Source organism: Desmodus rotundus, chromosome 10, assembly GCF_022682495.2.
Source record: "Desmodus rotundus isolate HL8 chromosome 10, HLdesRot8A.1, whole genome shotgun sequence".
NCBI classification, from domain to species: domain Eukaryota; kingdom Metazoa; phylum Chordata; class Mammalia; order Chiroptera; family Phyllostomidae; genus Desmodus; species Desmodus rotundus.
This window is the reverse complement of record NC_071396.1, coordinates 73,853,610-73,867,666: the sequence shown is the minus strand read 5'-3', so window position 1 is coordinate 73,867,666 and position 14,057 is coordinate 73,853,610. Positions and strand designations below refer to the sequence as shown.

Genomic DNA, 14,057 nt, shown 5'->3' with positions numbered 1-14,057 from the left:
TTGATAGAAAGGCTTGTAAGAGAAAGAGTTCAGAGGCAGTCCATTCAATATAATCAACTCCAAATAAAGATAAAGCCTTTCCAATCATAACTGAAGGCGATAAAAACTAGTACACTATTGATAGAATCCTGGATTTCTTAATGTACAATAAATCTCAAATAAATAGAGCCTATTCAGTCATACATTTTATGTATTTGTCAGAAAAGGTGCTAAAAAGTTGTAAAGAGAAACTAATTTATAGCCAATCCGAAAGTTGTAGAGTGAAGAGAAAAGGGAGAGATCAGATTCAAAGCAGCTAGGTCCTAAAATGCCTTTGCATGCAGGTGACCTGGGTTTTGATCCTGACTGCTCTGTTTCCTACAGGGGTGACCGAGGGTTCCCTACAGGGTTTCCTGTAGGGTTTCCTACAGGGACGAGATCCTTAATCTACTGTGGATGAAAAGGGGCCACATACTAAACCTCACAAGTGTAGGGGAGGCCTGCGTGGTGGACTTATTAACTCAGACCTGAAGTAACCACAAAGGATGGTCTGAAATGAAAACTTACTAACTAAAAGCAGTTTATGGCAGGTAATCATGTCCTGGGCTACAATCTCCCCTGACAGAAGTCAATCTTTGTTTACCTTAATTAAGATTATCAGTTGTCTTTTTGCATCTATGGTAACATACCTTTAGAATGTCAAAATAATTTCCTTTGTCCGGAAACCTCAAAGCACAGATATCAGACAAAGCACCAACGTAGAGACCACAAATCCCCTCATTGTTATTGAGTTAATTGTTGACTCTTAACTATCCTGTACCAACCTTTTTTAAAAGAAGTGTGTGTCTATCATTTTACTTTTTATCCAGTCCCAGAAGTTTCCCCGCTTTGCTTTCCCCTGCTTCCCTGATCTATCACCAATGGACTTCACATAACCACGTATGCCCTCTCTTTCTATTTTAATGCGTAAAGATGTAGAGCTGCCGTTCTCTGGAGCATTTTTTCAATGCATTGAGGTTTTGCTTCCTGGCAATTGTCATCAGTTTGGCTCAAATAAACTCATAAAAAAATTCTTACAGATTTGGATCTTTCTTATGTTGACACTCTCTAAACCTCAGTGACTTTATAAAGTGGTGCAGGTAAGAACTTTTGTTTTATAAAGTAGTTGTGAGAATAGAGTTAATCATAATGATAACCATCAACAATAGTAACTTTGACTATATAAAGAACACTCTTATCGAGTACTTGACTCTCAAAACTGTTAATTTCCTGCTTTCCTTTACCTAATTGTATCAACATTTTTTGAGAGTTTGTTGTGCAAAGAAAAGCAGAAGATATCACTAAACCAACCATATTCAAGTGTTTTTCTTCTGATATATCCTATAATGAACCTGAAAAAGTTATATATGCCCTTTAATGTCATTTTTCAATATAAGTTGAAACAATAGCAAATTTAAATTTTCCCATATATTGGAAATATTAATATTTTTAGAATGAAACCATTTCATCCCTCTTTAAAATCTACCCAATGGAATCTAAATATCATGACAAGTTGATACCCGGCATCGTCCATGTAAGCAAATATACATCCAAGTTTTTTCTTTAACAGTAAGAAATTTTACCTCATTACATTTTCTCCCTAAACTCTTATTTCCATTCTACTTTCCTCAGAGAACTTTATCCTAATGTAATATATTTTTCTACTTGAACATCTTTTATTGATCAATAAAATGTAAAATGTAAATATTGATCATTAAAATGTAATTTTAATTTTAAAAATTAAAAATTTCCTGGGACACAAAAATCTAATTATTAAATATTCATGCTGGATTGAGTCACCATTGCAATTACTATTTGTACATAATTGATCAAAATCACATAAAGATATTACAAATTTTTATGACTATTAAACATAAAAAATGAAGATGTTAATATAAATATCTTTTAATGAGGAGGAGCTTTTCCCTTAATAAGTTAATAATTATTATTTCTTCTTAGAATGATAGAACATCAATACCACCCTTATTTTTCCATTTTTACTTTCCTAAGTGCTGGGAAATCTGCTGGCACAATGCACTCCAGGTTGTGATGCTCTTTCTTCAGATCTCCCCCTGCTGGCTTCTTCTCACGGTTCAGGTCTCAGCTCAAAGGTGGCCTCCTCAGGAAGGTCTTGTCTCCTGATGAGATCTCAGTAGTCCCTCTGTATCCTCTGAAGCCCTTTCCACAGTTAAAAATTATCACAGTACCTGTCACTATCTACAAGTGTTTTGTGCGGGTACTTACGTATTGTTCCTCTCTGCCAGAATATCAGTTCTGTGAAATCAGGGACCTCATCTGCTCTTTGTTAGCAGATGGTAGGCACTTGATATAAATGCTTGTTGGATGAATAAATGAATGAATGAAATGCTGCCTGAGATCATTCATTCTATCCTACGTTTATAGAGCAGCTACCAGGAAAGGAGCCATTCTCTATTATCATCAATCCAAGCTCCTCCAAGTACCGCAGTGCAAGAGGAATCTCTTTGTGAGCAGGGGAGCCTAATCTTATGTCTTGATATTAACCTTGGGGTACAACTGATATTCCACTGGAACAATTAAACTCAGATCGAAATATCAAAAGGGACACAGAAGGTAACTTGTAACTGGGTAATCTGTGATATTTTCAGCCTGAGATCCTTCCATGACTGAAAATGTGTGGAGACACTTTTTGGTAGGTGTGGGGTCGGGTGAATACCTGCATTTAGTTGACTTTCCACGGGCACGTTGAAATCTTGCAATAACATGCCGGGCAATCTCATGCAGCAGAGAGTTCTGTCGTTCCTGGCCCACCAGGACGGCGCCTTCCTGTAGCATTTTAGCTTCCTACACCTAGGGGCACGCTCAAGCTAGTACAGACAACGTGAGTTCCCCTTCTCCCATAAAGCCTGTTTTCTGAGTTTAGATTTTCTGACCAAGCATGTTTCTTCACAAACTACCATCAAAAAGAATGCCTACACATCTGGAGACAGCCCACTGTCACCTACCTTATCTAAACAGTTAAAAACAACACAGGAAAAAAAAAAAAACCACAGGAGGCACATCATTTCCAAAGGAGATACAGGTAACTTTTTAAAACTATTATGTGGTTGGGATGGTGAATGTGCTAGGTGAGGAACAGAATGAGTCTACGTTGACCTAGGAAAGGCCAACCTAGTATTGTGATGGGCTAAACACATTGAAAATACCTGCTATCCTGCAAGCCAGGGGTGTCCAAACTTTCAGCATCTCTGGACTACACTGGAATAAGAAGAGTTGTCTTGGGCCACACGTTAAATACACAAACACTAAGGAAAACTGATGAGCAAAATAAAGGACTGTGCATAATTTTCATGATATCTGCCACCACAGATAAGGAAAAAAGCCCTCACGTAATAACCCTAATTATGCAGCGGCCCTTTCGATAGTCTTTTAAAATCGTTGAGCAGGTCCCAAGTTTGTGATCACCAATATAGAAAATGTACACATCTAATAAAACTCAGTATAAAACTTAGTAACAAAGCTAAAGGTTTTAAGTAAATTTATGATTTTGTGTTGGGCCGCATTCATAGCCATCCTGGGGTCGGCCTGAGAGCTGTGGGTTGGACACCCTGCTGTAAACCAATTCAGTTCACCGTACTGTTGCCTTTGTGAGCACTCATACAACCAAACAGCAAAAAAAAAAAAAAGGGGCTTTCCAACTATGAGGCTTGTGAAATGTTCCCTGAAACACTTCCTTAGTCTGTTCTTAGGTTAGTTTCTTTTTCTCTTCAATTAACCTAAATGGCCAGGTATTTTGTAAATTGTCTTTGAGATTCGGTTTATGTTGTATAGGCTTTGTGCACATAAAGGCAAGCAGCATTGTTTTCACTGAACAGATTAGTCAGAGCTGCATGTGAAAAATATTACCTCCTCCCAGAATCAGTTTTCCTGTTACAAAAATGGTAACATTGAGTTTGAGAGGTGCACTTTAGCAGAAAGAATCCAGAAACTTGTGAGATAGTATAAGGGTAACACTCACTGGACTTCCATCTTAACTAAAAGGATTCCACCTTGGAGGCCTATGACTCCCTACTTTCAATAAAATTCTGTAGTTAAAATTAACCTAACCACATCTTTAAAGGAAAGAATGTATAATAATAACATCATTCTTAACATGTTGTTCTGCAAAATAGTCACTTTGTCAATTTAATGATAACCAGAATGTTTACGCAAGCATTATTTTGCAGGCCCTTTGGGCGGTCCACTCACCATGGAAAACATCTTGTAACTACCCCGGAATCAACAGCTGCCTGCTGTCAATCTTGGGACAACGAACCTCAGCTGAATTCTCAAGCCCAACCCAAGGCCCCTATGTAAGTCAGCCACAAGAACCCCTCCCGGAGCTCCACTTCTCTTTTCTGGTAGACTCGCTAGTGCACAAGCTCTTTCCAATAAACTGCTTGATCTTGTACTGAGTTCAGTGCTCCTTTCTATGGCACTGAGACTCAAGAACCTGGCATTCAAGTTCCAGTAATACTTGCAGACAATAAACTTGAGATTGCAAACAAAAAAACAACAAAAGCAAACCATTGACTTTACTGAATGGTGAGAAAGTGTTTAAAATGTATCAGACAGAGCCCACATCTTATTCTTCATAACCCCAGACACAGCAATAAATTATTGAACATCTACTATGTGCTCAATGAACACTTGTTGATTTAAAGACTGCTTGTTGTGTGTACTTTTATATTAGTACATTTTAAACTCATTACCAGCTAGTTCCCACCCCCCATGTTTATATCATAAACATTTCCCTAAAACTGAAAATTTTGTATTAAAAACTTAAAAACGTCTGATTGTCATTAATCTTGTAAATAAGCTGCCTTATTACACTTGCTCCAGCTGGGCCTTCAGTGAGGATAGGGAGGAAATGAAAATGCAAATCACCTGTTAGCATGCTCCCTCACTTTAAGGGCCAGCTCAAATAACAAAGGTTTTTTTCTTATATTTCACCAATACTTGGAGACTGTTCCAAACTCCCTTTAATCAGTGAACGTTGCGGTCGACCCCGAAACTTTCCCACGAGAGCGACCTTTCTCAGCCAACGTACCAAACTACAGGTTTAGGATTGCTTCCTAGGCTTACAATTCTCAACTTTTAAAATGGGTTACTTTTGAGCGGCCGTTTCGGGAAGCCCGTGCTTTCCCGGGCCCCGCCCCGCGGTGGGCTCCGCGCGCCCGGGGGCTCCCAGACCCGACGTTACGGAGCAGGAAGGGGCGGAGTCGCTGAAGGGGCGGCGGGAAAAAGAGGCGCTCGGAAGAGGTCCTGCAACTCTGCGCGCACGGTTTTTGTTCGTGTGTCTGCAGCTGCGCCCACGACATGCCAGCCTCCGGCTCCGAGCAGCCTCAGCCGCTCCCGGCGTCGCCGCCCGCCTCACAGGAGCAGGGCGCCGAGCCGCGGCCCCACGGGGAGCTGCAGTACCTGGGGCAGATTGAGCACATCCTCCGTAGTGGCTTCCGAAAGGATGACCGCACCGGCACCGGCACCCTGTCGGTGTTCGGCATGCAGGCGCGCTACTGCCTGAGAGGTGACAGCGGTCTAGCCAGGGACGGGCTGGTGGGCTTGGAGCTGCACTGGGAAAGCTCTCCGGAGGCGGGGTGGAGGGCCGTTGCTGCGGGCTAGGTTTAGTCCCAACCTCACTTCCCAGACGCCTGAACCGAGGCGTGGATTAGAGAGCTGATCTCCGTAGCGTCTTACGGACCGGAGGGACAGAGCTGGGGGGTAAAACCACGCAGGCCCTTCCGGCTCCAAGACCTGTGCACTTAACACCTCGTTATGTTGTCTCCCCCAAAGCGGGTACGATCCCGTTGTGTTTGCCCGAACTAGGGTGGGAGAGGATCTGCCTCGACTTGACCAATGGCTTGCCTAAGTGTCCCGGTTATCGCCCCTCCTCTCCAGTTTTGGCCCTTCCGTCTAGCAAAGTTTTTCAAATTTGGAGCCAATTTTTGTGGGCGCGGTAACGATGGCGGGAAGAGAGTCAACTGAGAGGCAGGGGCGGGAATTTGTGGTTCCCGACAGCTTTTTCCAGTCCCGCGAACTAGTTTTCTTTTTAAACCTTGAAACAAGAACTCAGTGGTCTGAGTAGAAGTGACTATTTGTTTTTTCCTTTAAAACGGGATGGCCCCTGGGAAGAAGTGTCTCTTGGGGGTTGCTAGGGTCAGGCTTTCAGGAGACAAAGTGGCGGAGTCGGGGTGTGCATGGACATACATCCTTGACACTGGCGAGGGTGGTTTTGAGGGGGACCCCCACTATTAGTAAAGCAGATTCGTCATGGTCAGGTGTGAGACCCTGCGCCCCACACCCATTTTAGAGAATGGAAAATTCCCGTCTGCAGTGGAAAATATCTGAACTGCCTTGGACAGCTTTGGGAGTTTTGCTGAGCAGAAGGATCCATCTTCCCGCAGCTCCAAGAGCGTTGGCCTTCAATGAGCCACTCACTGACCTAGTTTTTACTCCAGCTCCTCTTTTTAGACCTTGGGCAAGTAACCTCTCTGGTCTTCAGCCTCCCCGTGTACTTGAAGTGGAGGAAATAATGTTCATACAATAATGATAAAATTAGGTGCTTGGAAAATTTATCCTGGATACATGAATATCAACTATACAGCTGAGTAGAGATAAGCTTTTACATTTATATTTTTCTGTTTCTTGATGCAAACTTCTGTAATCCCTCTTGATGTCTGTAAAATGGAGATCATAAAGGTGCCTCCGGGAGGGTTGTTTTGAACAGTAAATAGGATCATGTATATGAAGTCTTTAAACAGTTACTGTTTAGGTACACCTAAAACATAGAGGTTAATTTGCTTTGCAAATCTTTAAAAACGATTTTTCAGTTTTGACCAGTGTGATATACACTATTTCTGGCCCTTCAGCAAGTTTTCTTTGGCAGGGTAATCATGGAATAGCCCTGGGAGCCTTCAGGCTTTCTGGAGGGCACACTTTGTATGTTGTCTTCACCACTCTGCGAAGGAGTCTTGCCAACAGGGTAGTGGGTGGTGCTCTTTCCCTGACGCCATCTCACTGTGTGGATCTTATGTGTCTGGTGGGTGCCGGGCTCAGGAGAGCAGTCTCAGTCTGAATTGCGGTGCTGACTTGCACTGCAGCCTGGGAGCTCCACCCTGATCCAGGGCTCCCACTTGGCAGGAGTCGCAGTTTCCAGTTGCTCCTGTGGTCATCCCAGGGCCTAACATCCTGGGGAAGTTTTCTTCCACAGAGAAAGTTGGATGGCATGTGCTGTTCTCCCATCTTGAAATTATACGGCACACTGTTTTTCAGATGAATTTCCTCTGCTAACAACCAAACGCGTGTTCTGGAAGGGTATTTTGGAGGAGCTGCTGTGGTTTATCAAGGTAAAGAAGGGGAAGTTAGAAAGCAGGCATGGAGCCCAGGTCATGTGTCGCTGTGTCTTGCTTGTACCCATGATGGCACATCATACCCAAAGATACCAGAAATCAGCGGGTGTCTGTCCTTGACCTAGATGCACAATCAGGATACAGGTGAGGATGATGAGGGCCAAATCTAACAAGATGAAATAGAAGAGAAATAAACATGAGGCTTGAACTGGGCAAAAACAAATCAACTATGCAAGCATAGGTTGGGATAAACATAACTTGATAATGGCACATATAAGGTATATGACACCCATTTGCCAGAAAAGTTAGTGATGATTAGGCGAATCACTAGAAATACTGTATATAGCAGATCTGAGTTACTCCCAACAGATTGCACGTGAAGCATTAAATTCATTTTGGGTATCACACTTGGACACAGAACACATTTGGTTAAGAACACATAAAACCACTACATGGTATGGGAATAATTAAAGGACTTGGAGGTGTGTAGTCTAGAAAATTTAGTTGAGAGGAACAGGAAAAAGTTTTTCAGAGGGTGGTTCCAGAGAAGGGATCAGACTGACCTGAAGGCCCTCCAAAGTTTGGGGTGAGGCCAGCCTGCTTAAAGATAGCAAAGGCTGCCCTGGCTGCGTGGCTCAGTTGGTTGGAGCATTGTCCAGTACACCAAAAAGTTGGGGGTTCGAGTCCTGGTCATGGCACATATCTAGGTTGTGCCATGGATTTGATCCCTGGTAGGGGCATGTACGGAAGGCAACCAATCGATGTTTCTCTTTTTCTCTCTAATCAGTAAACATATCGTCAGGTGAGGATTTTTTTTTAAAGGACAGGCTGTGTAAGGATGTGTTAAATGCCTGTTGGCAGCTTGGTGGGGGCTCTTGGCAGATGAGCCCCAATGGTTCCAAAGTCTGCTGGGTGAGTGAATTCACTTGCTCTGCTCTCCCATCTCTTCCAGGGATCCACAAACGCTAAAGAACTGTCAACCAGGGGAGTGAAAATCTGGGATGCCAATGGGTCCCGTGACTTCCTGGACGGCCTGGGATTCTCTAGCAGAAAAGAGGGAGATTTAGGCCCAGTTTATGGCTTTCAGTGGAGGCATTTTGGGGCAGAATACAAAGATATGGATTCAGGTGAGGAGACAGTGCTGCTTCAGATATTTGAGCACCCCTCATAGCTCCATGGTTTCAAGTGAAGTATGGGGATAAGAAGCCAGTGTCTGGGGAGCGGATACGTAACTTTAACCTTGTGAGGTTTCAGGTTCAGGAACTGCAACTACACCTCACGGAGGTCAGATCACATTCTCGGTGATTAGCATTACTGGGTACTTGGCACTTTCCATACCTTGTTTCATTAGCAAATAGTGACACAGATGGTCACTGTCGGGGAATAAGGTAGGAAGTTCATCTGGGGGACTAAATGCCCAGAAATTGCCTTGCAGAGGCTTTGCTCTCCCTTTTCAACACCGAGCTGCCCTTCACACTTCAGGCGGCACCGATGTGGTGGCTCATTTCTCGTGTCACCATCTCCTTTCCACCCTGATGGTGGAGATAGATGAAACATCTCATTGCTGGATGTCCACCTCCCACTGTCACTCGGTGGTACCACTTGCTGTGTCCAGCCCAAGTCCTTTGCCCCACTTATCCTTAAGTCAGAGGTTACAAAAGCAAATGTGTCCCTCTGACTGTGTGTATATACGTGGTGTGTGCAGGAGGTGACAGTTTGCTGGCTGGGCAGAGACCTGCCACTTGGAGAGCATGAGTCTCTTCCAAAGGGAACAGTCACATCTCACCTCCAGCCAGCTAGCGAGATGTCAGCCTGATATTGTCAGAATTCTTCAATGAAAGCCTAAAATACGCATTTTATGTACAATCTTGAGGTCTTCTGAATGTTGGCAACTTCATTAAGTTTTAAGTGCTGTGCAGACCTGGAATAGGCAAATTCATAGGGATGGAATGGTGGTGGCCAAGGGTGAGGGAGCGGGGGGGGGGGGGGGGGGGGGGTTAATGTTCCATAGGTATGGAATTTCAGTTTAGGGAGACGAAAAAGATCTAGAGGTGGATGCTGGTGATGGTTGCACAACATTGGGAATGTACTTCATGCCACTGATTGCAAGCTAAAAATGGTTAAAATGGTACATTTAATGTTATATAAACTTTACCATCATTTTTTGAAAGAGTGCTTTGTGGGCCAAACTATTTCTGTAGGTAAGTGGTCTGCAACCTCTGTCCTAGGACATCCTCAGGATGTGAAGCTCCTCCCCTGCCTTAAATCTTGCCTAGTGTTCAAGTCTTTATTGTTGCTCAAGGGGGCCTAATAAAATCATGACCTTAGTTTAACATTGTATGAATGCTCAGCCTTTGGACATCAATAGGAGTGTTTGTCCTTTGTATTTTTAAATTTTAATCTTTAAATAATTAGGAGTTCAAGTACAGAGAGGTCCCTGTACCCTTTACCCAGTTTACCCAAAGGTAACATCTCGTACAAATGGACACGGGCAAACTCCACGAGAGCTTATCAGATTTCTCCAGTTTCACATGTGTTCATTAGCACGTGTGGGTGTGCAGTTTTAGCACATGGTGTGTAACCACCACCGCAGTCAACATACAGAACTGTTCCATCGCAGTTCTTTTTAAAATCTTTGATGCTACCTTTTTCGGAACTGATTGTGTCCAGCTTTCCTCCGAAGAAGGAAAATTAAGAACCACAGGACTAGAACAGTGTGACACCAGTAAGTGGAAGTTTAACCAGAGGAGAACGTGAAATCCTGCACTTCTCAGCTTCCAGCTCCATTTCAGAAGGAAGGCCAGGAATTAAAGGCCAGAGACCAGAAATGGGAGAAAAGTACAAAAGTGGTATAGTAATTGTAGAGGTTTCTTGATATTTATAAATGACTGGGCATTTGCCTGCTAAATTGTAATTTTAGGTACAACTGTTGGAAGGATGCTGTCAAGGTCACAGGAATCCACAGTCCTCTGTTAGTCATTAATGTGCATGGAATTGTATGTTCTGTTTAAGACCTAGTACTTTCTGTGGGACACGGATAAACAAGATCATGTCCGTGAGGCAAGACAAAAATGGTTGATGGGTATAGAGACTGAGTCCTCTGGGGACCACCGGAAGAAAGTGTTGAAATTGGGGAGGGAGAGAAGGTGATACTATGACCAACCAAATATTTAAAGGACTTCTATATAGGAAGAAAAATAGACTTTGTTATGGCTCCAGAGGACAGACCTAGGAGCAGAGACCAGGCCTTAAATTCAACATAACCCAGTGAGATCCGAGAAATTTATGGAGTGCACTGGATATCTTGCAACCATGAGCCGAGGGGGGCTGTGGAGGGACAGTGTGATAGACGATGTGTAAAGCCATCTCACGAGATGCTGTGATAAAACGTGTGCACGCTCTTTTTGGTAATTCTACAGATTATTCGGGTCAAGGAGTAGACCAACTGCAAAAGGTGATTGACACGATCAAAACCAACCCTGATGACAGAAGAATCATCCTGTGTGCTTGGAATCCAAAAGGTGGGAAGCGTCCTGGCCGTCCTCTCGTGTGCTCACTGTATGATTAGCACATAGGGAAGCATGTGGCCTTGTGTGGGGGCCTCCAGCCGGAGGCGGGTCCTGGGAACTGACCCAGCCCCATGGCTGCTTGGGTGGCCCTGGGCAACTCATCCTCGGTCATATTTTCACCGTCAGATTGCCTATAAAAATACATGTAAGATTTTAACATTTTAAATTGGGGCAGATGAAGTTTCAGATCCCTTCACCTTGATAACTTTTTTAGCAATGGTATTTTAAAATTGAACTTTACCATGGTATAATAAACACTCAGAGTGGAATATCTACATACATAATAGAGACTTGGAATACAGAAGGGTGTGCCCAACACCCTAGTTACCTGTGGCCTCTGCAAATGAGTTCATGCTTCCTATAAAGGTAGCAAAAATAGTTAATTTCAGCTCTGATGGGAGGGTGTTGCTTCAGTTGCAAACATACATCACAGAAGGCTCCTGCTAATGGACAGGTCCCTGTCAGGTTTGTGCCATTCCTGGGATTGGAATGGTCTGCTTTTGCCATGAGGGGACGGTGGCTCACAGGGGTCACAATGGTCCAGTGGCTCTTCTCCCCCCTCCCCATAATTAGGCTTGTGTGTCGCTCCTGTTTTACTTTGCCTATAGCTGTGTTCTTTAAAACCACCACCTCTCCTTATTTTTGTCCATGCTGGCTCCCCAGATCTTCCTTTCATGGCCCTACCTCCGTGCCATGCCCTTTGCCAGTTCTACGTGGTGAACGGTGAGCTGTCCTGCCAGCTGTACCAGAGGTCAGCAGACATGGGCCTGGGAGTGCCCTTCAACATCGCCAGCTACTCCCTGCTCACCTACATGATCGCACACGTCACTGGCCTAAAGGTGGGCTACGCGTAGGGAAGAAGCGTTGCAGCTTGCCTACAGTGCTGAGCTCTTGGATTCTGTGACATGAAAAAAACTAATTGCACAGAATTCTGATTAGTTTTAAATAAGAAATGAACTGACTCACTTTGCAACGTTACGTGGAACTTTCCTGTCTTCATGGTCTGTATGGACAGGTTTATATAGCTTGTTTATAATACAAAATAACCTTTATAAGTTAACTTTTCTTAAAAGCAACACTGGTTAAATTCTTTATTTTCTGAAAAGCTTTGAGATGTCTGCCTACTCTATATAATGTGTTTTTAAATGATCTGATCATTGATGTAAAGGGATTAAAACTAAAACTCTTACTGTTTTGCTTCCTCCCCGTGCCATTCAGCCAGGTGACTTTGTACACACTTTGGGAGATGCGCACATTTACCTGAATCACATTGAGCCGCTGAAAATGCAGGTAAGAATTGTTATCTGTTGCACTTTAAAGATTGGTTGTGTCTCTTGATAAAAGGTTGATTCTTCTCAGTGCTATGACAAAGATAAGGTGACTTGCTTGACTGCTGGGCTTCAGTTTACAGACAGGTGGGCAGCAGGTGGCCAGAGACAACGCAGACACATGTGTCAGCAACCAAGGTACCTAATGTGACACATGCCATGGGGGACTAAGTACCAGTGTCAGAGAGGGAGAGCCACGTTCAGACCAGGGAATTTGGGACCTTCCCAGAGGTGGCATTCGACTCCTATTTTTACTTGAAGAATTTAAATGCAAATGTTCTGCCTTAATTTTATGCTAAATGCAGTATTTAGGTCTGAACTTTCAAAAATCTGTTCAAATCCATAAATTGTGGCATCCAACAAATGACTTTAAATAGCAATAAAATGAGTATCTGAGCATAAAGAGCTCCAAGATAAAAATTACAAACCAAAAACCTTTTAGGCCCTTCCAGGTTAGGGCCAGGCTTGGAAAGCTCCCTTGGGGAAATTTGTCTGCTTTGACTTGGAGGGTGACTTCAAGGCTTATTACCCAGATGCTTCTCTCTGGCTGTCCCTGTCGAGCTGGACAGAATAACGTAAGGACACCTGTGTCCACATCCTCATCACCACTGTGCATCCCTGTCGGTTAATTGTCAACAGATGTCACCTTTTCTCGCCCTTTCTGCCAGGGACCATTGGAGTGGGGATTATGGGACTTACGTAACCATTCTGAATGCCTACCAAGAATTACAGATAACAAAAGTATCCCATCCTTCATAAATTTACCAAGAGCAGTCAATCATCAGGACTTACATTTGGTGAGCCACCAGGCTCCTGACACTGAATGATCCCACGACACACCCTCCTCTCTCTCCGTATGTGAGGGCATCACTTAGTTACGCTGCAGCAGTATTGCATAACCAAGGAAAAGATGTCTACGGGCTTACACCCCTGAAAAATAATATTGTTGATAAAATGCTGTGTACTTATTTCATGAAGGGATGTGGGGAGCAGAATTAAAGCAGCAGTACAGATATAGCAAAATAATGGTCTTATGTTGTTTTTGTCTTTTTTTTAAGCTTTGTTTTTTTAGCTGATTCCTTTTTTTTAACTTTAGTTTGTCCCTTTTGTCCCCCCTTTGCCCACCTCCCCACTTACGTTGTTTTTAGCTTCAGCGAGAACCAAGGCCTTTCCCGAAGCTCAGAATCCTTCGAAAAGTTGAGACAATCGATGACTTCAGGGCTGAAGACTTTCAGATTGAAGGGTACAATCCTCATCCGACTATTAAAATGGAAATGGCCGTTTAGAGTGCTTTTAAAGGAGTTGTTTAAAGGATACTGTCAGTCTTCGTAGGGGTTAGTTGTTAGTTTGGATGCTTTGGTGAAAGTTCTTTTTGCTCTAAAGTAAGAAGAAACTGGGTCAAAGGTCAGTTGCTAAACTATTAGTTATTCGTTAAGTTAAGGCTGTTGACACCGGCAAATACACCTGTGCTGGTGCTGTTAGTAATAAAGGGCCTTGAGTTCGGTTTACAACCCAGTGAGGGTATGTGCAAATGCTGAGACTGTGAATAAAGTGAGAAGAGTAAAAATTCATATGCTCTTAACAAAAACATGCACATGCATTTCAACCCCATGTTTGTATGAAGGTTAAAGATTTCAAGAATTAAAGCTCTTCCCTCAAATTTGAGCAAGCTAAACAAAATCAGTCATGATAATGTATGGTTGGTATGGTTATGAACGTATAAAATTTTATTTGTTTTATATATTCTAATAAAGAAGTGTTCTGCATTCATCTGG

General features: G+C 43.2%; 1 protein-coding gene across 1 annotated transcript; it reads left to right on the top strand.

The window, feature by feature from the left end:
* Positions 1-5,242: 5,242 nt before the first annotated feature.
* Positions 5,243-14,052, top strand: TYMS (thymidylate synthetase). The gene is made up of 7 exons (XM_024580176.3): positions 5,243-5,563; positions 7,309-7,382; positions 8,338-8,512; positions 10,805-10,906; positions 11,618-11,793; positions 12,173-12,244; positions 13,431-14,052. Exons 1-7 carry the CDS (start codon positions 5,356-5,358, stop codon positions 13,566-13,568), a joined length of 945 nt encoding a protein of 314 aa, XP_024435944.3. The 5' UTR covers positions 5,243-5,355; the 3' UTR covers positions 13,569-14,052.
* Positions 14,053-14,057: the final 5 nt, after the last annotated feature.